We start from the raw sequence: 23,108 nt of genomic DNA on the forward strand, positions 1-23,108 counted from the left end.
TCACACTCATGGGTGGAATATAAAGAATAAAATAAAGTGACAAACAAAACAGATCTAGAGACATGGAAGCATGGAACAGACTGAGGAATCTGAGGGAAGAGTAGGGTGGCAGCGGGAAGAGATTAACCAAATAACTTATATGCATATGTACATAACCCATGGACAAAGACAATAGCGAAGTGAAGGGAGTCTGGGGGGGGGGGCGCGGGGGATGTGTAATACTTTTGACAATAAAGATAAATTTTTTTTAAAAGCTGTTTAACTGTAAACTGCTCAAGGAAATGCTTTTTCTTTTGTAAACCTATTAACTCGCCACATGCAGTGTTAATGTTTTTGGGGAAAAATTCTCTTTTAGGCAGAAGTGTGTAATCCAAGAAATTCGTATCAAATGTATCCCTGGGAGCAAAGCCTTTACGAGTTACACATTTCATGCCAATTTTCAGGGGGTCATTTATAATTTCCCCATTTTTATGATTCTCTCTTAACCTGAGCATTCTGAGAACTCACTTTTATCATGTTAACCTTCCAAATACCATCAAAATGTCTGGGATGTATTAACTATTAGTAAATACTTTGTGAATAAATGAAAAAATAAACAACACCCCCACACACCAAACAGCCTAGTCCTGCAGACCATACAGGTCTGCTCCCAGCACACCTCCATTGCACACCTCCATCCAGGCTGCTCATCCACTCCAACACCAAACCAACTTCACAGGCAGAGGGAGGCTGAGACCCTCCACTCCCAGGCCAACCCCTGGTGTGAGATGCTAACAGAACAGGCGAAGTAATGTATAGAGACAACATTTAGTTTATTTTGACTGTGACCAAAGTCAGAGAGCGACAACAGAACCTCAGTGACTTAAAGTCCTGCTGGGTTCAATGACAACACATCAAGTCTGGGAAAAGGGTTGGCATCCCTTTATGTAACCATTTCATAATCTCTCATCATCCCAGGACTCTGCATGAATCTTTGACAGCGATCACATTTGCTCATTCTTTAAATTAGGACAGACGAATTCTCTCTCACCAAGAGTATCAGTTTAGATACTTTTAATCTTACAAACTGTCTGATGGAAGGAGGACAGCAGCATCTCAGTGTTAGTTAACTGTGGAGTCCCAAGATGTGGGTTGAAGGCCTCTCCAGAAAGGACTGGACACAGCGATTTTACCGCCCACCTCTTTCCTCATCGTCGCTGAGAGTTTGGATGAATGTCTAACCGCAGAGATTAGACTCACAGTGAAATGAGTAAGGTCTATGTGAAGACCTGTCTGTAGAAGCATATGTGTTTCTCTGCGAAGAGCTCTATTCAAGTCCCATCAGCGTCGGAGCCTCAGAAAGAACGCATGTTTACATTCGGTGCTCTCCAAGGGGTAATACTTATCATAGAAATCTAAAACATATTCCTCAGTCTTGAATCCAAACTTCTGGTACAGCAGCATTGCTGGGTTGCTTGCTGAGACGTGCAGAGTGACATCCTTGCCCATGCAGGTCTGTCAAGAGAGCGGAAAAATACAAGATGAAAAGGAGAATGCCCGAGGGAAATGAGTAGGTGAAGAAACTCTTCTAAGAGGAGGTAGTTGGTTTTGGAAACCAGAGATGTCAGGGACTGAAGCTGAGACTTCGCAACACCTGGCAACAGCTGGAAACCGAATGACACTTTGCCACTGATCAAAACATCCCCTGAAGCATTCATCAACACCGAGGAAACGGATGGCACGCTGAGTACTCTTTCCTCTCTGAAGCAAAGGGCCAAGGGAGATATTTCATTACCAACTGTATTATTTATAATTCAATACATTTACATGTCAAACATACTTATACCAAACTCCATGAAAATTTTGAAGAAATAGTGAAAAAGTAAGTTCTGCTTTTAACAACTAGATGTTAAATTATGTGACCAAATATGAAATATTAGGACTTACATTTAATTATAAAACCTGAAGAATCTATACAGACCTTCAAAATCCTAAAGTCCACCTCCCACTCCTCCCAAAGTGACAGAATTCACTTCTCAGAACTGAGATTTCTATACTTACCATCGCCCAATCCTAGGAGAAAAGAGTAATAATCGTTCTACCAATACAAGGCAAGTCCTTAGATTCTGTAATTAGGTACACAGACTGAAGCAGCCCAAAAGTAATATAAATAAAGAACTTCTTTTCGTGAAGAAGGCACCGAAATACTGAAGTTGATAGGGTTCTTAAGACTTCATAGTCCATGGTTCCCCCAAGGCCTGAATTAAGAACTCTGTCAAAGGCAGACGGCTACCTTCCATTCTCTGTTGAACTCACATCTGCGTCTAGTACACCAAGGACAAGAACGTGTGCTGAGGTAAGGCCAGTGTTCTTTCCACTGCAAATGAGCACAGTCTGACCAAGGCCATCACTGAGTGCTACTGACTGAGGGAGGCTGTGTCTGGGCCTGGGCTGTGGGCTTCGGCTGTGGGCTAAATACCTGCAAATGAACATGAACACTCTTCCTCCAACCCAGGAAATGCTCTGTGGGGACTGACCGGGCCAGGCCTGTGTCAAGCAGACACATCAAACTGTCACCCCTGCCTGCCCCCAGCCCTTGGCAGTGAAGGGAAAGGCACAAATCCCGCAGGCAGTCTGGTAGGCTAGAAGGAGGAACACAGCGTAGAGGCTAATTCTGCGAGTGAAGTGGGCAGAGAAAGGGGGGGGTGGTAGAAATCACTGAGAAGGTCTCAGTCCAAGGCAATACAGGGAGCACATATTAACCGCTGAGAGAGGTGAGAGAAAGCGATTTCTAGAAGATGGTTCTCAAGGTTCTGGCCAACACTTGGGAATTACTGAGCAAGTCTCATTAAAAAGTGGATAAATATTTTATCAATTCCATCCTCTATTTAAAAGGAATCCTGAAAACCAAGCTTATAGATACAGAACACAGACTGGTGGTTGCCAAGATGGGGGGAAGTAGAGGGTGGGCAAAATGGGTGAAGGGAATCAAAAGGTACCAACTCCCAGTTACAACATAAATAAGTCATGAGATGTAATGTGCAGCATGGCAACTATAGCTAATAATACTACACTGCATATTTGAGAGCTGCTAAGAGAGTAAACCTTAAAAGTTCTCATCACAAGAAAAACAAAATTTTTAAAATATGTATGGTGATGGATGGTAACTAAACTTAATGTAGTGATCATTTTGCAGCATATACAAAAATTAAATCATTATGTTATACACCTGAAATTAATATAACGTTGTATGTCAATTATACCTCAATAAAAAAAAAAAAATCCAAAACCAAAAAGGAATCTTGACCAGTAACACAAAATTGCCCATACCAGTTGGTTTCTAAATAAAAGTTACCAGAAAATTCTGGGTGAAAACAAAAATCTTCGCATGTTTTTCTGATGTTAGTATATAAGTGTATGGTATACTTTCTTCAAAGATGATCCAGATATATCAAAGGATGAATTATAATTCATTATTAAAATCAAGTCTTTGAAGGTTCATACCAGGTTATAAAGTGATGGTAAAATGAAAAACAATCAAGAATTACAGACTATGTACTACTGACTGATACAGCTTGGCTGAAATATTTTAAACTGCTTAAAACTAACGATCATAGCTCCATCTCCATGTCGGCGTCGCGGTGGTGCTGATCCTAAGAGCAGCAGCACTACCAACATGGATAGTACAAGTGCTTCATGCTTTCCCTCTGGCATTGTCTCATTTTATTTACTACACATATTTACAAACTGGCTTCTTTAAAACCTGGGTCTAAATAGCAATCTTAGCCCTGGATGGTGCTACTCAGTGGTTAGAGCATCAGCCTATGTTTCTAAAGGTCACAGGTTTGATTCCCGGTCAAGGGCATGTACCTGGATTGCAGGTTTGATCCCACTGCTTGCAGAAAGGCAACCAATCAATGTGTCTCTCTCACACTGATGCTCTCTCTCTCTCTGTCTTTCCCCCTTCCTCCCGCCCTTCCACTCTCTCTAAAATTCAATGGAAAAAATATCCTTGGATGAGGATTAACAAAAAATAAAAAAATAAACAGCAATCTTATTTTAGAGAGGTGAAGATTTTTGTCTGTGTGTTTTAATAACCTCGCAAATGATGGTGACTGGCTTTCTGTCACTTGGTCTCATATTCCATTGGGCTGTGCTGGGAGGGCCCCGCTCAGATTCACCCCTCCTCCAATTCTCTCCAAAGAGCCCAGAACAGTGATGGCGAACCTATGACACGTGTGTCAGAGGTGACACGCGAACTCATTTTTTTGGTTGATTTTTCTTTGTTAAATGGCATTTAAATATATAAAATAAATATCAAAAATATAAGTCTTTGTTTTACTATGGTTGCAAATATCAAAAAATTTCTACATGTGACACGGCACCAGAGTTAAGTTAGGGTTTTTCTGCTGGAAGCCAGTCCATCCTTGCCGCTTGACACAGTCGCTGCAGGGAAGAAACATCTGCACAGCATGTTTCAAGGGACCTGGCGTATATGGCATATTGTTCTTAATATGTTTGCTCTCCTTCTTAGCACTACGTGTTTTAACCAGGGTCACCTCTCCGAGAAAGGTTGTTTCCCCAGGTGGGGATTTTTCCCTGGAGTTAGGGATTAACAGGACTAAGGAAGGGAATAAATCAGTAAAACCCCTTAACTAAGTGCCAGGCCGGTAGTTAGTTAATCACTTTAACTACGAACAATCACGCTTAAGCTACATAATCTTTACTTAGGATAATCTCCTTCAGTTACTTCCTTGTAGCTTAACAGAACAATAGAGTAGTGACCTTGGAATGGAGATAACAAACGCCCTAAACTTTGGAATAGAATGGATAGGATTAAAATCAACTGGTATAAATACAGATGTAACAGGAGAATAAAGACAGAACCTGGCTGGAGAACCTGACTAGAGAACCTGGCTAGGCTGCTGATCAACTGAACGCTGTCGTGTCATTCCTTCTTTGCCGACTCCGTCCACACCTTTGGGAACCCCTGGACCTGCTGGGGTTGGACCCCGACATTTTTCAAAATGCTGACACACCGAGCTCAAAAGGTTCGCCATCACTGGCCCAGAAGCTAGTGGGTAGAAGATGAACACAGAATACATACCTGAATCAGATGATAAATCATGAAAGTTGCAATCCCTGCTCTTCTCCATTCAGGATGGACAAACAGAAATGAAATGTAAGCTTCATTGTACTTCACGTCAGGAACCATGAAGCCAAAAGCAATGATAACTTTTTTATACAGGACAACAACACTGAAGTCTGGATACTGCAGGCACTCAGAAAGGTCAATGCCTAAAGAAAAGAAACAATCAGATTCACACCATGTGCCTTTTGAAACTAATGAACACCAAGCTGTTCAGTCTGTACTTGGAGCTACACCTGTGTGCTAAAAAAAACACCACAAAACAAAATGAGACAAAGATACTATCATAGATACCACACATTCAGATCATAAAATTAAAAGTGCATTTTAGAATATACCAAACTTAACACCATCTTTTCTAAGTACTTGTTAAAAGAAGGAGATGGGGGTTGGGGGGTGGGGGGGTAGCAGAGTGAACAGGGTCAGAACTGAACACACCTGTTTTGAGCTCAGGCTCCTTGGACATGTGTATCAGTGGGCACATCGCTAAAGTCTTGGACTTAGTTTCTACATGTTTAAGGTGAAAGTCCCTAGACCTCCTCACAGAGTTGGAGGAAAGATCCCATGAGAGTGTCCATATCATTGTATTCTTTACCTCAGACATATTCAATTTATAAGCTCTTTTGTACAAACACTACATTTTACAATAAAAAGGTTAAATAAAAAATGAGTCCTTGCATAGCGTATGAAAGTCACCTAGTGTACAGGAAGGAAATAGTAAATGCTCCCAGAATGTTCCTTTCAGCCCCCATACACTCTCAAAAGAGCAAGCACAGCTCTGCCACCACATGCACTACTACATGATTGCCAGACAAAAGATCAGAAAGCTCTCATCCCAATGAATCTTATCTAACATCTGGAAGGCGTATTTCCCACTTTATATTTCAAAGTATAGTGGTAAAGCAGATCCACAAAAAGTGTGTTTATATTTAGCAATGAAAATGCTCTTCTTTAATTGATGGCTCTGGTCATTAGAGACAGTTAATATATTAAGGCTGATAAAATGACAAGTCATATTGGGTTAAAGTCTATGATTGGGGTATTTGGCTTTTTAAAAATACCTTTTGGCTCTACTAATACTTTCTAAGGAACAGCTAAGTAAGCAAAGCATACAGAATTATTAAGCAAATTCAAAAGTATCCAAATGCCCCGGCTACCAGTCTGTGTTTGGCTGATAGATATTACCTGATATCTAAACATATGTAGAAGCAAACAGGATGAATCTTTTATTCTGGAAGCAGAGACAAACAGGGAAGAGAAACAAACAAAAACACTGTTTATTAATTTAAATGCAGGCTTTCCCTTGACCTTAGAAAAGAGATATTTATATTTTAATATTTCTATATTAGTAGACACAAACTGAATAAAATCATAAGTAAAAATGTTAGGGTTACATGACATACACTAATTTAAAAAATTATTAAAATTTATTCTATTGAAAACCCATCTGCCCAGTTTGAGAAGGGGGGACATACCAGGCCAGAAAAACTCCTGACACATAGAGTTGATCGTTGGGATGTGATTTGGCCGGACATAGCAGTAATCGAGAGGTGCATCGGGCTCCGGCATCCAGTGAGGGTCATTTCTGTGCAGGTGGGAACGAATCTGTGACAGGAGCTGCAGTTTGGGTGGTTTTGTTTCATAATCGCGCCTCCAGTACCACAGAAAATAAACAAATTCAAGTAAAAAAAATACTCAATTATTATTCCTAGCCATTTGATTCATGCAAACTCTGATCTGCTTGAAATTTTGAGTTAATTTGCACTACTTTACATGGGAACTAGCTTGACAACAGCTACAGGACTTTTTGGTATAAATTTAAAATTTACTCTTTCAACATTTGTCAGACGAAAACCCCTCTGTACCCGCCAGGAACTCTACTGGTGCTGGCGAGGGTTATGAACAGAGTGAGGAAACAAAGCGCATCCTAATTTAACCCTCTGAGTGCTCTGACCAAGACAGAGTCCAGGGCAGGGGAGATCCAACCCTGCCAGGGCAGCTGCGGACCACTAGTGCCAGGGGAAGCAGAGCAGGCTCCACACTGCCTGTCCACGTGTCTGCCTAGGAGGCAGTGCTGTGCAGGGAGCAGGTGACTATGAGCTGCAGAACAAGTATCGTCAACGGAGACCATGTGCTCTGTCACCACATCCAAGATAGCACTGGGGGCCTCTCTTGTCAGCTCAGCTTTGCGGCACAGCCTAGCCAGGAGTGGGGAATGTCGGGCCCCTTGGCCATATAAGGTCCCCGAAATCATTTGGTCTGGCCCTGCCAAGGCATTAGGGGTGAGTTAATTAAATGTTTGACCAAATACAGTAGGCTAGTTTTTAAGTTGATAATTTGTATGGCCCGAAAATGATGTTATAAATATCCAAATGGCCCTTGGCAGGGAAAAGCTTCCTCACCAGCCCTAGACTCATCATTAGAAACTGTCCCAACATCCAGTCCAGGCATAGGTCAGATGGAGACATCGCTGCTATTTTTTTATTTCACAGACTACTAAATATATACAACTTTAAAATTTTAAATGAAACAATAAATATGATCATCATAATGATATCTAACAGAGTTAACTTATCCTTGCTTTTTATGTTTTTACCAAAGGGCCATCCTTTCTGCAAACAAGTACAGTTGAAACAAGTCAAGGCTGAGCTAGACACAGAGCACAGACAGACTCAGCCCTTGATGACTCCTGCTCACAGGTTTTGGTATTTCTTCACTCCGGCACAGAGACGAAGTGCAGAAACCACAAACATTACTTCTCATGACACACTCAACATCATGCTCTTCTCCATATACCTGATGTACGGTTTCAAGATCCGAGAAGTGTAAGGGCTGATAATACTCTGGTCCACAGCCAAATCTTCCGATCCCACCAAACGGTACAAAAACTTGGTGGTTTGGTGCCGAAATCCTTTCCTGGATGGCAGGGCAGTCTATGAGAAAGAAACACTGGTTATATAAAAATAAAATTATTCAAAAGATTGGTTTAATTCCCACAGATAATTAGTACTTATGACATTTTTATGTATCGGAAAGGTCTTTTTACATCACATATTTGAAAAGCTCATTAAAAAAAAATTTCATTGTGCCCTAGGCGGTTTGGCTCAGTGGGTAGAACATCGGCCTATGAACCGAAGGGTCCCGGCATTGATTCTGATCAAGGGCACATACCTCGGTTGCAGGCCCCTCCCCAGCTTGGGCCCTGGTCAGGGCATGTGCAGGAGGCAACCAATCGATGTGTTTCTCTCACATTGATATTTCTCTCTGTCTTTCCCTCTCTCTTCCACTCTCTAAAAAAAAAAATCAATGGAAAAATATCCTTGGGTGAGGATTAAAAAAAAAGTCATTGTATAAAATAAGATATGAAAAACTCATCCTTGTTGTAATAGTTTCAAATTAAAATAATTAGCCCTAGCCAGTTTGGCTCAGTGGATAGAGCATCAGCCCAAAAACTCAAGGGTCCTGGGTTCAATTCCGATCACGGGCAAGTACCTCGGTTGTTAGCTTGATCTCTGGCCTCATGTGCGGGAGGCAACCAACATGTCTTTCTCACACCAATGTTTCTCTCTGTCTCTCTCCCCCTCCTTTCCACTCTCCAAAAATCAATGGAAAAAATATCCTCAGATGAGGATTAACAAAAAATCAAATAAAAATAATTTCAAAATTTTTTAAGTAATTTTAAAATGTTTAAAGTCATTTAATTGAGTGAAATGCAGGATTGAGCACAGGATTTATAGCTTCTATAGGTTTCATTTTATCTATATTACACTTTCAGTCAATTCATCAAATATTAACCAGCACCAGTGACATGAAGGTAACATATATACCTGGGTCGGGTTTTATGAGTATAGTTTGTTACCCAAACAGCCATGGGGACCAATTATTGCAATACTTATATATGGATTTATTAAAATATGTCTCCATTCCATTGAGTAAATTTGACAAAAGTAGGACCGTACAGATTATCATCCCTAAAACAAATCACCATAGTGGAGCGGCCCTACCAGAGGTTCAAGGAGGATGTGGTTTGTCTTTGCTCCTTAGGCAGGTGTCCTAACTGAACAGGTAGGTTTGGCCCTGGGAGTCTCATCGGAGATGTCTCTTCTCCAGCGAGTGCTGCTCCAGGGCCCGCAGTCATGTAGTAACAGAACATGTGCAATTAGGGTTTTATAGCAAAGAGTTCAAATGGAAGATTAAAAGGCACACTTATAAAGTGGTTTGCCAAGGAATGGATAAAGTTTAGAAACTTGAGTTGTTTTTGTAGAATCAGTTTGCTCTTAGCCTAGAAAATAACTTTGTTGGAAGAGCAAAAATTCCTTCTTTTATAATTTTCTCTTATGATCTTACCAAACTGGACACCAAAACTTTCAAAAGCCAACTTTGAAATTCTTCCAGGACTTTAAGTTTCAAAGTGAAATTGAAAGCTGTGTAATACAGTTTCCAAATATGGCCCCAACAGTTCTTCCCTACCTCTGGGTACACGTGGCTCCTCCTATCACAAGGCAGAGTCAATTTCCCCTTCCCATGAATCTGGCGGGCCTGTGACTGACCAATCAGAAAGTGGCAGAAGTAACATTCTGGGACTTTTGAGCCCAGGCCTAAAGGGGACTGGCAGCTTCCACTTTTCCCCTCCCGGAGTCCAGCTGCCATGGTGTCCAGGCTGGACCACTGAGCGACTAGAGGCCACAGACACAGGCTCTGGAGGAAGAGAAGCCGTCCTGTTCATTCCAGTCCTGACCCAGCTCTCAGCTAAACGCAGCCACAGAAGAACCACCCAATTGAGCCCAGCTGACCCAGAGAATCAGAAGAAATATTAAATAGTCACTGTTTTAAGCCACGAAGTTTTGGGATGATTTGTATGCAGCAATAGACAACTGAAACATCAGTGATTGAACCACTAGCCCGCGAAAGACTATCCACTCAATGTCTCAAGGTGAGTTCTGTGGAACTCTGTGGATATTATACAGAACCCCAACTTCTTTCCATTGCCACTGCTTTTCCAAATCTAAACCACCCTCAATTTCTGTCCAGTGCCTCCTATCAGTCTCCCTGCTGCCTGCCACTCTTACCCCATATCATCCATTCTCCACACACAGCCAGATTCTCCTTTTAAAAACTAAATTCACCTCCCTTGAGGAAAGCTCCTATCTGGCTTTCCACTGTAAGTTCATAATACAATTCAAACTCCTTGCCGTGACCTGCAGGATCTGGCCCTGTTACCTCTGTGGCCTCATCTCCCATCATCCCCCTCCTCCATCATCACTATGTTCCAGCCTCAGACACCAAACGAACTCCTGCCTTAGGTTCTGTGCCTGAGTCTTCTGCCCTGAACCTTCCTAGCCCAGCTCCTCCTTGTGGATCAGAACTTGGTTCAAGTGTTCCCTCTACAGAAAGACCATCCCTAACTACCCTGTCCGAAGTGGCTGCTGCCCTCTGCTCTTCCATCTCACTGCAGTCACCTTGTGGGAAGTGATCCTGTTTGTTAAGGGAGTTAGTTCTGTCACCTCGATGCTCACCGGTGGCAACTCCATAAGGGTGGGGAACCTTATCTGTCTTAACTCACTGCAGTATCGCCCAAGAGAACAGTGCTTGGCATATATGAGGTACTCAATGTTAGTTGAATGACAAAATGGTGGGGGGAGGAGAGGAGTCCCAAAGTCAAATAAGTTTGGAAAATGTTAAATGAGCTTCTCCAAACCTCTGGTTCTAAACAAAATGGGGAGCTAGGTGGATTGTTGGTTCCCTTCCCCAACCCAATTTGGGAGAAGTCAAAAAGTGAGAGGGAAGACGGAACACAAAGGCTGTGAGAATCCCTGCCCACTACTGGACCATCTTTTAAGCCTAAGGAGAAGTAGCCCAGAATCACATCTGCCCTGTTTGTCTTCACCAAGTTCTCTGACACTCTACTCCCTGCATCAGCTGAGGATACTTGCCCCACAAATAACTGCTGACCTACCTACAAGTTGGAAGGAAGCATGTCAGCCCAGGCAGGAAATGCAGAGGACCTCACTGCCATGGCCAGACTTCTGTCACATTCCCTGGTATACGCTGCAGCTCGGGTGTTGACCTTGACCACTGACCACTCCCTAATGTTCTTGACCACTGACTTCTCCAGGAGGGGCTCATGGAAGGTGCAGCCAGAACATAACTGTATGAGTTTCCTGGAGCTGTTGTATCCATAGGGTGACTCAAAACAACAGGAATTTATTCCCTCAGTTCTGGAGGCTGGAAGTCAGAAGTCAAGGTGTCAGCAGGGCCATGCTCTCTGAACACTCTGGGGGACAGACTGTCCCGTACCTTTCTCCTGGCTTCTGGTGTTGCCAGCAATCGTTGGCATCCCTTGGCTGTGGACCTAGCACTTTGCCTTGTCACATGGTATTCCCTCCTGTGTCTGTCTCTGTGTCTCATCTCTTGTAAGAACACTGGTCATATTGCATTAAGGGCCCACCCTACTCCAGCATGATCTCATCTTAATTAATTATATGTATAGGGGCCTATTTCTCAGTAAGTCACATTCACCTGTAGCAGGAGTTAGGACTTCAATATATCCTTTTGTGGGACACAGTTTATCTACAACAACCACCCACAGATTACTCAGCTTTACCTTCTGGAAACCTTCATCTAAGAGGTAATTTCCTTCCACAGCTAAGTGTTTCCCACTTCATTTTTTTTAAAATAAAAGTGTAGTGTTTAGGGATATAGTCATTAAAAAAGTAGAAGAATGATTAACAATAAGTCAGAGAATGACTTCCTCTGGGGGGAAGCAGGCAGTGTACAGACTTCTCAGGTGTTTGTAATGCTGTTTCTAAACCCAGGAGCTAGAAGCACAGGCATTTATTTTATTACTCTCTAAGCTATACTCATATGTTCTATGCATTCTCCTTGGGCCTTCTTCTGTGGGTATGACACATTTCATAATTAAAAAATAAAGTATAGATATTAAAAAGAAAAGCTCATGAGAACAAAGAACCAATGAACAGATGATGGCAACAAAAGCATATGAAAAAGTGCCAAAGGACTTGGACTTGAGAGACAAAACCTAAGGCAGCAGGGAGGCCAGGCCAGGAGCAGCAGGATTTGCAGCTCAGAGCCTCAGGCAAGGGCAGCAATAGGAAAGGCCAGGCCCTACTAAAGCTCAGAGGCCTTTACTTCAGAGGTTAAAGCCCCCACTGCCCATATCCAAAAATGATCTTCCCTTCCATGGGCAGAAGACTAGACTCTGCAGAAGCTCAAAGGAGAAAGATTCTGGACACAGGGGCCCTGGCACAGCCAAGGGTGGAAGTACTGTCTTAAAACAGGGTCACTTAATGGAAATTTTCCAGCTGAATGGTCGGCTCCTGGCCTCCCTTACTTGGCTCCTAAGGTGCAGGCAGGCAGGTTACTACTTCCCAGAAAAGATGAGGAATAGGAGAAAAAAGGAAAATTAAGGGGATCCATTTGGAGTAGCGGTCATGGGCAAACTACAGCCCATATGCCAAATCCAGCCTGTTGTGGTAAATGAAGTTTTACTGGAGCACAGCCATGCCCATTCATTATATCCTACCTGTGCTGCTTTCATACTACAACAGCCATGTTAGACAGCTGCAACTGAGGCTGTGGCTTGCAAAGCAGAAACTATTTACTATCTGACCCCGTACAGAAAAAGGCTGCTAACCCTTGTCCTAATAGCAGTGCTCTGAAAAGACAGACCAGAAAAAACGGAAGATAGGAAATTAAGAAGACTTTCCAGAACTCAAGGACTTTCAAATTCAAAGGGCCCACACACTAAATGCTGAGCACAATGAAACAAAAAAACCCACACAGGGTACACACTGAATAATACCAGAACAATGGCAACAAAGAGAAGAGCCCACTTTTGTTGCCAAAGAACAACAAAACAGAAAAATGTGCAAAGAATCCAACAGGCAATTCACAGAGAAACAAGGAGGGAACATGATTACAGTTGTAACCTCACCTGTAATCAAAGAAAAGTAAATAAAAAACAAGTTTTCACTTTACAGCTCAGTTAGCTAACTAGTAAGAGGCTGGTTAAGAGCAGTGCTAGCACAGATACAGGGAATCTAAGACCTCTCATTCCTGCTGTGGGAAGGTGTGTTCTGGCAGCTCTGAGTGGAATTCATTGTTCCAGGAGCACACTAAGCCTTGGGTTCCACTGAGTCACCTTGAGCCACGCTGACACCACACTGCTCCCCTGGCTGCTATGTCTCCAGACTGTCTTCTAACCCACAGATGGTTACATGTTTTCAGATCCTGCTCAGCACAGGGTCTGGTACACTTATGTTCTCAACAAAACTATCAATCAAAGTCATGACACAAACCATGTACGGCTACCCTTAGGGACTTCATGATACAAAGAAAATGTCTAGGTTCTGCCTGAAATGCCCAAAGAGGAAAATAACCCAGCTGAATTAAGAGGTATTCATACTGAACAATTTCAAAAAATAAAGCCCAGCAATTTTTCTATTTTTCTCTCTTGCTGTTTTATTCTCTCTCCCAAAATTACCCAGGACTTGAATAGTCACTGCCTAATTGTGCCCACTCCCTGGTGCTGCCTGCCCCACCTCCACTTTAGCATGTGTGTTAGCTCACCTGGTACCGGTCAAGGATTCTGAAGTCCTGACAGGTGGTTCTGTATGTGGCTTGGCCAGCTGGAAGCCTAGAAACTCCTTCTTTGGCTCCATAAATCCCATCAACTAACAGAAGAGCAGCATTAACAACTTGATCCAAGTCAAAAAGTGGTAATCCCCTATCCCTTTTTGCTTGTCTGACAATCAGTTTACGCTTCAGTCTCCGAGCTTCTGGTGTCATGGCAACGGCACTGGGACAAGCTTCCAGCCTCTTCAGGAGCAGCTTCTCCTCATAGATGCTAACAGGGGTGTACTTGGGCCCTTTGGGTTTCCTGTCCTTCTCCAGCTGTGGCTTCCTCTTTTCTCGAGCCCTTGTTTGCAAAGATGTGTTGGAATCTGTGTCTTCACTGTCAATGTCCATCCTGTCAGGTTTTTCCTCCTCACTCTCTTCCTCCTGCTTTATATGTGCAGGTACTCTGACCTTCTTCCTGCCCCCAGGCACTGTCCCAGAAGCTGCTGGCCCAGCAGGGGGCGGGACATACTCCATCCCTGGGTCTATGACTCCATCACCTTCCAACTCATCGTCATCTGTGGAAGTATAAAACAGGACAAAAGAAATAGAGCACACCGCACACAAGGTGAAAACATACACTTTCATATCATGGGCCAGGCATAAAATAAAGACCCATGAAAGGCAAGACTTACCGTGAAACAAGGCTTGTGGTGGCATCACATCTGGAATCAGATCTGCTTCTGAAAGCAAGCTGGGCGTGGCTGAGTGAGAGGCAGGGGTCCCGGGGGCAGAGAAATCCAGAGAGGGAGACGGAGACGGGCTAGTCAGTGGAGTGCGGTCAGAGGAGCTCAAGGATGAAAAGTCGATCACTTCTCCTTTTTCTAGAATCACATCTGGCCTGCGGCCTCGGCTTATGAACTTTACAGGGGTCGAAGAAGTGCTCCTGTCAAGAAAGCCAGCAGCTTCCTTCTGGGCTCTTCTAATGTCTTTCGCTTCCTGAGTACGACATCTTTTCTCTTTTAATTCCATGGCTGATTCCACAGGATTGCGACTTGCCCGTTTTCTAAGTCCCTCAACAGTAATGATGGGATCTAAAGTTGGTTTTGAGGCTGATGGAAAAGAATAAATACCTCAATTTTTAAATAACCAATCAACTTTAGTTTCTTTTACTAATTTATTATTGTAAACTTACTACCACACTCAAAATAGAGGAATGTTTGCCCTGGTGGGTATGTCGTGGTCCCATGCACTGAAAGGTCACTGGTTAGATTCCCGGTCAGGGTACATGACCATGTCTCGTGTTCAGCCCTGAACCATATGGGAGGCAACCAATCGATGTTTCTCTCTCACATCAATATTTTTCTCTCTCTCCCTCCCTGACTTAAAGGAGGACTTAGACATCTCTTAACAAGAAAAAAAATTATAATGAAAATTTAAACAATTAAACACTATCTTCCACCGACTGGAATAGGTAAGCATTAAAATTTTGATAATGCTCAGCAAGTATATGGGAAAATGAACATTTTCATACCAGCACGTAAATTTTATTACAACTTTTTGGAAGGTAGCCTGGCAATACTGATTAAAGTTTTGAATGAGCATGCATTTAATACAGTAACACACTTCCAGGAATTACACAAAAATTTGCACATGTACACAAAACTGTACAATTATATTGTTGTTCATTTATTTATTTTTTAAATACATTTTTATTGATTTCAGAGAGGAAGGGAGAGGAAGAGAGAGAGATAAAAACATCAATGATGAGAATCATTGATCAGCTGCCTCCTGCACATCCCCTACTGGGAACTGAGCCCACAACCAGGACATGTGCCCTTGACTGGAATCGAACCTGGGACCCTCCAGTCCGCAGGCCAACACTCTACCACTGAGCCAAACTGGCTAGGGCCATATTGTTGTTTAAAATAACAACAATAAAAGGTTCTAGAAATAACCAAAATGTCCATCAACAGGGGTTTAATAAATTATCATATAGCCATTCAATGGAATGCAATGAAATAAAAGAAAACATGGCAGACTGGCCAGCGTGGCTCAATGGTTGAGCGTTGACCTATGAACCAGGAGGTCCTGGTTCGATTCCTGGTCAGGACACATGCCCGGGTTGTGGGTTCGATTCCCAGTGGGGACCATGCAGGAGGAAGCCAGTCAATGAGTCTTTCTCATCATTGATGTTTCTGTCTCTCTCACCTTGTCCCTTCCTCTCTGAAATTAATTAGAAAGAAAGAAAGAAAGAGAGGGAGGGAGGGAGGAAGGGAAGGAGGGAGGGAGGGAGGGAAGGAGGGAGGGAGGGAGAGAGAGAGAGAGAGAGAGAGAGAGAGAGAGAAAGAAAGAAAGGCAGATCTGCATGTACTGCTATGGAAAGATATCCAAGGTATACTGGTAAGTGGAGGGAAAAATGGAGAATAAGTATTGTGAGTCCATTTACAGTTTTTCTTTTAAAAAAATAAGAAAATGCTTAAATGTTCAGACGATTTCTAAATGCATTCACAAGAGTCAACAGTGGTTACTCTGGGAAGTGAAACTGCAGGAAGGGGTGGGTGCAGAGGAGCAACTTCCAGACCTTATATCCTTCAATCCTACCTGACTTTCTTTCCAATTAGATATTTTTTAAATGTAAAAGCTCATTAAAACCTTTTTAGATTCAAAAAAATCAGACCAATGTATGACAGTAAAGAATTACTATTAATTCTCTTAAAGCTGTGAAAATGGTATTATGGTTAGACTACAAAAAAGAAAGAGTTCACACCATGTAGAGATACATACTGACAATGTAGAATGCTACGCTGGTACCTAGGATTGCTCCTAAAGAATCCAAGGGTGGGATGGGTAGAGGGTTGGGGGGAAGTACTATGGGTCTAATCAGGGGTGGGGAACCTTTTTCTGCCAAGGGCCGTTTGGATATTTATAACATCATTCATGGGCCAGACGAAAGTATCAACTTAAAAATTAGCCTGCTGTATTTGGTCAAGCATTTAATTAACTCACCCCTAATGCCTTGGCAGGGCCAGGCCAAATGATTAAGTGGGCCTTATGTGACTTGAGGGCTGGACGTTCCTCACCCCTGGTCTAGATAAAATGAGATTGCCAGCAGATAGCTGCTGAAATGAGGTGAAAGGTATGTGGGGATTCATTATATTATTCTCTGCACATTTGCACATTTAAAAATTTTTCCATAATAAAAAGTTTAAAAACAAAATCAGATTAAAATAGAGAACCTTTCAGATATCAAAGGAAATTTATTAAAACTGGTAACTTAATTAGGAAATTATCCCATTTTTATTTAGTATTTATTTACAGGATACAAAAAATGTGTCACATAAAACTGCCAAGCAGAGTCCCTCCAGAGCAGATGAGCTATGCCTGGTAAAGTGGGATTGTCTCCTGAGCTCACCCTTACGGCTTTGGGCTGGCTAGCACCTCCTACACTGCTCTCACAGCAGTACCTTTTACTTTCAAAGCAGAGGCAGACAACTTCTCTCCTTCAGGTTTCATTGTCGGGGGCTTGTTGTGAACAAGTTTCCACCATCCTGGTTCTCCGAATTCCTGAGCACCTGAACGGAAGTACATAGGACTTCCCACGCTGAGGCAACCTGCTACTGTGCTCCACCAGGTCGAAGTTTTTTTCCTGGAGAGTCCAAGAATTTAAAAATGATTTTTTAAAAAAATTCTATCATTATATAGAAAATACACTCTATGTATACTCTATGACTCCTGGCCTACGATATGCTCTGAACCTGAGAAATTTGAAGGAACGTAAGTTAAGAGAAGCTCTGAGGTCTGTCTGGCTTCAAATCCTGGCTCTACCACTTCCTAGCTGCCTCAGTTTCCTCATCTTTAAAATTAGGATCATAGAACTTACCTCACTAGGTCGTTGTGGGGATTAAATGACATAATTCAAACAAAGCTTATAAAACAATTCTGATTACAATCATCATGAATACCAAGTTCTATAATTTTAATTAAACAAGCTGCTTTTATATGTGAATTAAATACAGCTCTCAAGAATGCATGCAGGAGAATCATTAGCCATGGTAAATAGTTCATTCTACCCAGGTATCAGATGCATCTCTCACTCTGTTCCTATTGGCCTTTACACAGCAGAGTGGGAATAAAATTATATTGTGTGTTCCACAAAGAAAGAACTGAACTTTGGGGGAATAACTCTGCCAAAAGAAAGAATGTATATAACAAAAATTTTTAAATATGTTAAATGTCAACTATTCAGATTCTTCCTGTTGAAAATTCTTTCAAAGGCAACTGTTTTATTTCCACCTTGAAAACATACGTCAATCACCAGAAATACTTTCGTAAGAAGGCCAGACTAACAGTTTCAAAATATTGCTAGGAGGCAAAAGAAAAAAGTATTCTTAGGAACAAAGATGTACTAGAACACACAGAAGAAAAAACTTTAATAGGCATAAGCACTTTAATAAGCATAAGCACTGTCTGTGATGGGGCAAATAACACCCTAGCTTTCACTGGCAATATTTTGGTCACAGAGCACTAACTCCTTTGGTCTCCTCCACTCAACTTTTTCTAACTTTCCAAGCCCCCTCTTCTTGCCCAAAGAATATGATCAAGGGGGAAGCCATTCTACTTGCTTTCTCACACAGTGAGTATGTTAGTTAGTCCAGTTGGTAGTGTCCCACAGGTCCCGTAGGCTCTGTTCACTTCTCTTTGATCTTTTTCCTTTTCCTCAGATCTTATAATTCCCATTGACCCATCCTCAAGTTCACTAAATCTTTTTCTGCTTGCTCAAATCTGCCTTTTAATCCCTCCAGTGAATATTTCATTACAGTATTGTACTTTCCAGTTCCAGAATTTCTTTTTAGGTTTTCTACCTTTTTATTGATATTCCTATTTTGTTCATACAATGTTTTCTAGACTTTCTCCCCATCTTCCTTTAGTTCTTTGAGCATCTTTAAGACAGTTGTTTTAAAGTCTTTCCTTCATAGATCCATTAGGTCTTCTTAAGGAAGTCCTGGTTGGTTTATTTATTTTCCCTTGAGTGGGCCATACCTTTTGTTGTTTCTTTGTATTCTTTCTAATTTTTAATTGAAAATTTAACTTTATAATGTAGTAACTCTGGAAATTAGATCACTATCCTTCCCCAAAGTTTGTTTTTTTACTGTTGTGGGCTGTTTCCCTGTGCCAAATATCAGTATGAGTTGTATAAGGTCTTCTTGGGTCATTTCTGAGCTTGCACCTTCCCCTGAGCACATGTAGTGACTTTCTAATTTCCTCTGTATATATAAATGTAGTTGCTTTTGAACATCTTAGCCTTCAATGTCTACTCCAAAAGGAGAACAAAGAGAAAAATAAAGGGGAGAGAAGAAGGCACCAGCCTGTTAATCCCGTGAAGTTGGTTCAGCCAGAGGGAAAGGGGCTTGCCACAACAGGGAAGGTGCAAAAATGGCTGCCCACCTTTGTCTGCAACCTTATGATCAGCAGCAGCAATCAGTGATCAGAGCACAGATCACAATATTTGGAGGAGTGTTCTTTTTGTATACCCTGGCTCCCATAAGTTGTGTGCAAGCTGCTCTAAGAGCATGCACATTGCTGCCTACTACAGGCTGAAAGGCGTGGGAGAGGCAAAAGCTACAGTGCTGAGTTGAAAGTGATTAAAATTAACAGCAATTTACTGTACAAACCTTCCCCTGGAAGTTGCAAGTCTTCAACAGACTCCAAAATTCCAAAATAGTTGTATCAGACAGATTCTACAATTGCAATCGTTTTCTAAGCAGGGAGACAGATTTCTGGTGCTTCCTACTTTGCAATCTCCCCAGAATCATCATATATAATTTTTTTGAATTTTAAATACTATGAATGTGCTGTCTCATATTTCATCAAATATAAGATCTACTGATTTTAAGACATATCATTTTATGTACAAGAAAGGAAACTATCAAATTTTGGCACATCATCACTACTTGTAAGATATATCCAGCTGTCAGAGAAATCAAAATTTGAACTATTATGCATCTTAAAATCAATGAAATATGATAACAGAATAAAGCATTCAAATTATTCTTCAAAGGTATAATCAAAGTTATATCTTCTGGAAGAATTCAAGGCTAGGATTGTAAAAGCAAATTAAATGATCACACAATGGCAATTAAACTATAGTAATTAATAAAGCTTTTGTATACTTTTTGTTTCTACAATAAGTACATAAAGTTATTTAGGTTGACCCTAAATAATCCTTTACACACTTAAACTTTAATAAAAATTAAAGGCATAAAAGCAAATCCTATAAATATCTGGAAGAAAATGTATTCAAATTTAGAACTTCATTACACAGTATACTATTTGCTTAGCTCTTTTTTTAAAAAAAATTGATTTGAGAGAGAGAAAGACCGATGTGAGAGAGATACATCAATTGGTTGGTTGCCTCCTGCATGTGCCCTAACCGAGGATCAAACCTGCAACCTAAGTATGTGCCCGGAAATCGAACCTCCAACCTTCTGGTGCACCAGACAATGCTTCAACCAAGTGAGCCACACAGGCCAGGGCTATTCGCTTAGCTCTTACGGCAAATAAGAAACGGTATTATTGTTAGGAATTTAAAATATGGTCTATGGCAGTGATGGCGAACCTTTTGAGCTCAGCGTGTCAGCATTTTGAAAAACCCTAACTTAACTCTGGTGCCGTGTCACATATAGAAATTTTTTGATATTTGCAACCATAGTAAAACAAAGACTTATATTTTTGATATTTATTTTATATATTTAAATGCCATTTAACAAAGAAAAATTAACCAAAAAAATGAGTTCGCATGTCACCTCTGACACGCGTGTCATAGGTTCGCCATCACTGGTCTATGGATAGCAGAATTAAAATCTTTAGTAGTTATAAAAAAAGTATGACTGCAAGTGCTCTTTTGCAGCGTGGTCCTCTAGGGTGTAGTAACTCTGTGTATGTTCATATACAGAGACATCTGAGCACATGGTAATCACATCAGGGAGCAGCTTCAGGTGACTTTCCAATCACTGATGTTTAAAGCAGAGTTCCCAATAACAACAACAACAAAACAAAAAAGACCAAAAAAAAAGAAACACAAACAGAAAAAAAGACAAAAACAAAAACAAAATAAAATAAAGCAGAGTTCTCAAAGTAAAGGTTAGCACTGGGCAGGAAACTGAGTGGCAAGGAATCAGAGTAATTTTTCCTTCTCTTTCCTCCTTCTGGTTAGATCAAGGAGAAAGTTTATTGCTTGAAATTCTAACACATGTACCCACCCCTTTTGATCAAGAAAGAAGGTCTCAGATTGACTCAATAGGCCTTGGGCTCCAGCTACAATTTAATGGCATTGTTTTATTTTTAGTGCATTTATTTTTATAGTTTCATTATATTTATGGCAAATTATATTATTTTTTGCTCACCAAGGTGGTGTGAAGTTTCTTTTTAAAGTGAATGTATTTTTTAAGTAAGTAAATGATAATTTTAAATAAGTAAATGACAATTCAAGTGACACATTATTATGGCCCAAACTACTAGTGTCAATGGTTAAACTACACAGCAGCTGGAAAGTAATTAATGCCTTTCGGTAAACATATTAAAAAGAAGAGGCTCTAGAAATGAACAAATGACACTAACAACTTCTGTTAAAATAACGGCAATATCCTTAAAAACAGGCAATTTAAATCCAAGTTCTTCCAGAAGATAATCCATTAAACAGAGCAGCACTGAGATCATGAAAACATTCCAAGATCTAATTTTATCCGTTTTTTTTCTTTTTTGTCCCTTATAAATGGGATGTATTAAGTCCCACAAATAGTGCTAAATCATTGAACTAAGACAACAGATTTCCTTTCTTTAAGAAAAAGAACCAGTTATACTGTCAATTCTTTTCTTAGAACCACTAAAATTACTCAAGAACAAAAATAACTTCTTTTGTAAAAATGTACTGAATCTATTCTATTTTTTCCTCAGAGCAAGCCTTCAGAATGTTGTCCCTCCTTTTAAATGCCTTCCCTGATTTCCTAGCAGCATTAGCAGAGCTGTGACTTCTCAGCACCAGAGGAAATAGAGGCTGTAGTGGGTTCAGAGAGAGGACATGAACAAACTCCCTGCTCTGACCTGCTGTGATCAGAGCCTTTACCTATCTTGTCTACACTGACCCTATATGCAAGATTTATGAATCCCACAAATGGCAATTAACAATCAGAATCTCAAACAGAACTGACCAATCCAATTGTAAACTCATTAATCTCTAAATAGCAATAAGGATAGCAATAAAAATCTTAGTAGATTCACATGAACATTTAGTTAAAACATATGGTCTCAAGCCCTGGCCAGTGTGGCTCAGTTGGTTGGAGCATTGTCCCATATACAAGAAGGTCAGGTTTAATTCCCAATCAGGGAACATAACCAGGTTGCAGGTTCAATCCCCAGTCGGGGTGCATAGAGAAGGCTACAGATTACTGATTAATGTATATTTCTCTCTCCACCCCCCTTTCCTCCTTCTCTAAAAAAAACACAAGCAAACAAAAAGACACCATATGGTCTCAATATCTGTGCACTGACATCCCTAAGTCTGATGAACTAAAACAGCCACCAAGGAGGAGTGCACTTAGCAGCAAAAAAAAAAAAAAAAAAAAAAAGTATTAAAATGAAAAGAGGAATGAATGACTAAGCCATATGTATAACGTATCTAGATCTTGCTAAGCACTGTCATACCAAAAAGTATAAAACTGTTTCTCCCTTCTAGTTAATAAAAATAAATACAAACTAATGACTCTATTAATGAAAAGAAATATAAAAGGGTGCAGTCAATAACTGCCATTATTTTTCTTCTGATAAGGCAATGATTTTAAAAGGATAGTAATAATGCTATCTCCTCCAATTAAATAGTTACTCACTCAACTATTAAACAGCCTCATTTAATCAAGCTATTTTTTAACGTTCTACAAACCTCTTCAAAATCTCCTAATTCTCAGTATAAATCAAGTTACTTCTCGAAATAGGATGAGTGACTACACTTTTAATAGTATATACTTTTACTTTGATTTTTCATAAACAAGTTTTTTAACTTAAAAAAGGAACATTTTCTGGATTACAAAATTCTCTGTAATTGCCACAAGCAAATGCATACTCTAATTCTCTAGAGCAGTGATTTTCAACCAGTGTGCCACAAGCATTTTTATTTTTATTTTTCAAAATAATTCTTTATTGTTGAATGTATTACATATGTGCCACAAGAATTTTTAAAACATGCAGTACTTTATTTCGTCAGGGGCACTGACCTCTTTTCCCTTAGATTGTCAAATAAAAAAAAAAATGGCAATAGCAAAGACAACAATAGCTGTCCAGTGTGAATAAATCAAAATTATACCTTTTCTCTTTTTTTGTCAGACTGGCAAAAATGTATTTTTTTGTG

The 23,108-nt window shown here is 40.7% G+C and overlaps 1 protein-coding gene across 1 annotated transcript in view; it reads right to left on the minus strand.

Annotated features, from left to right (window-relative positions):
• Positions 1 to 295: 295 nt before the first annotated feature.
• The window catches only part of KAT14 (lysine acetyltransferase 14), a gene marked incomplete at its 5' end in the record, with an annotated part of 34,750 nt that continues 11,937 nt past the window's right edge, over positions 296 to 23,108 (minus strand). Inside the window, 7 exons of the mRNA XM_081097225.1 lie at positions 296 to 1,494; positions 5,087 to 5,277; positions 6,604 to 6,779; positions 7,925 to 8,061; positions 13,718 to 14,283; positions 14,401 to 14,817; positions 17,173 to 17,354. Of these exons, the coding sequence (XP_080953351.1) occupies positions 1,321 to 1,494; positions 5,087 to 5,277; positions 6,604 to 6,779; positions 7,925 to 8,061; positions 13,718 to 14,283; positions 14,401 to 14,817; positions 17,173 to 17,354 (1,843 nt within the window). The 3' untranslated portion in view covers positions 296 to 1,320. The remainder of the gene's footprint in view (positions 1,495 to 5,086; positions 5,278 to 6,603; positions 6,780 to 7,924; positions 8,062 to 13,717; positions 14,284 to 14,400; positions 14,818 to 17,172; positions 17,355 to 23,108) is intronic.

Source organism: Myotis nattereri (genome assembly GCF_964212035.1).
Source record: "Myotis nattereri genome assembly, chromosome: 8".
NCBI lineage: Eukaryota > Metazoa > Chordata > Mammalia > Chiroptera > Vespertilionidae > Myotis > Myotis nattereri.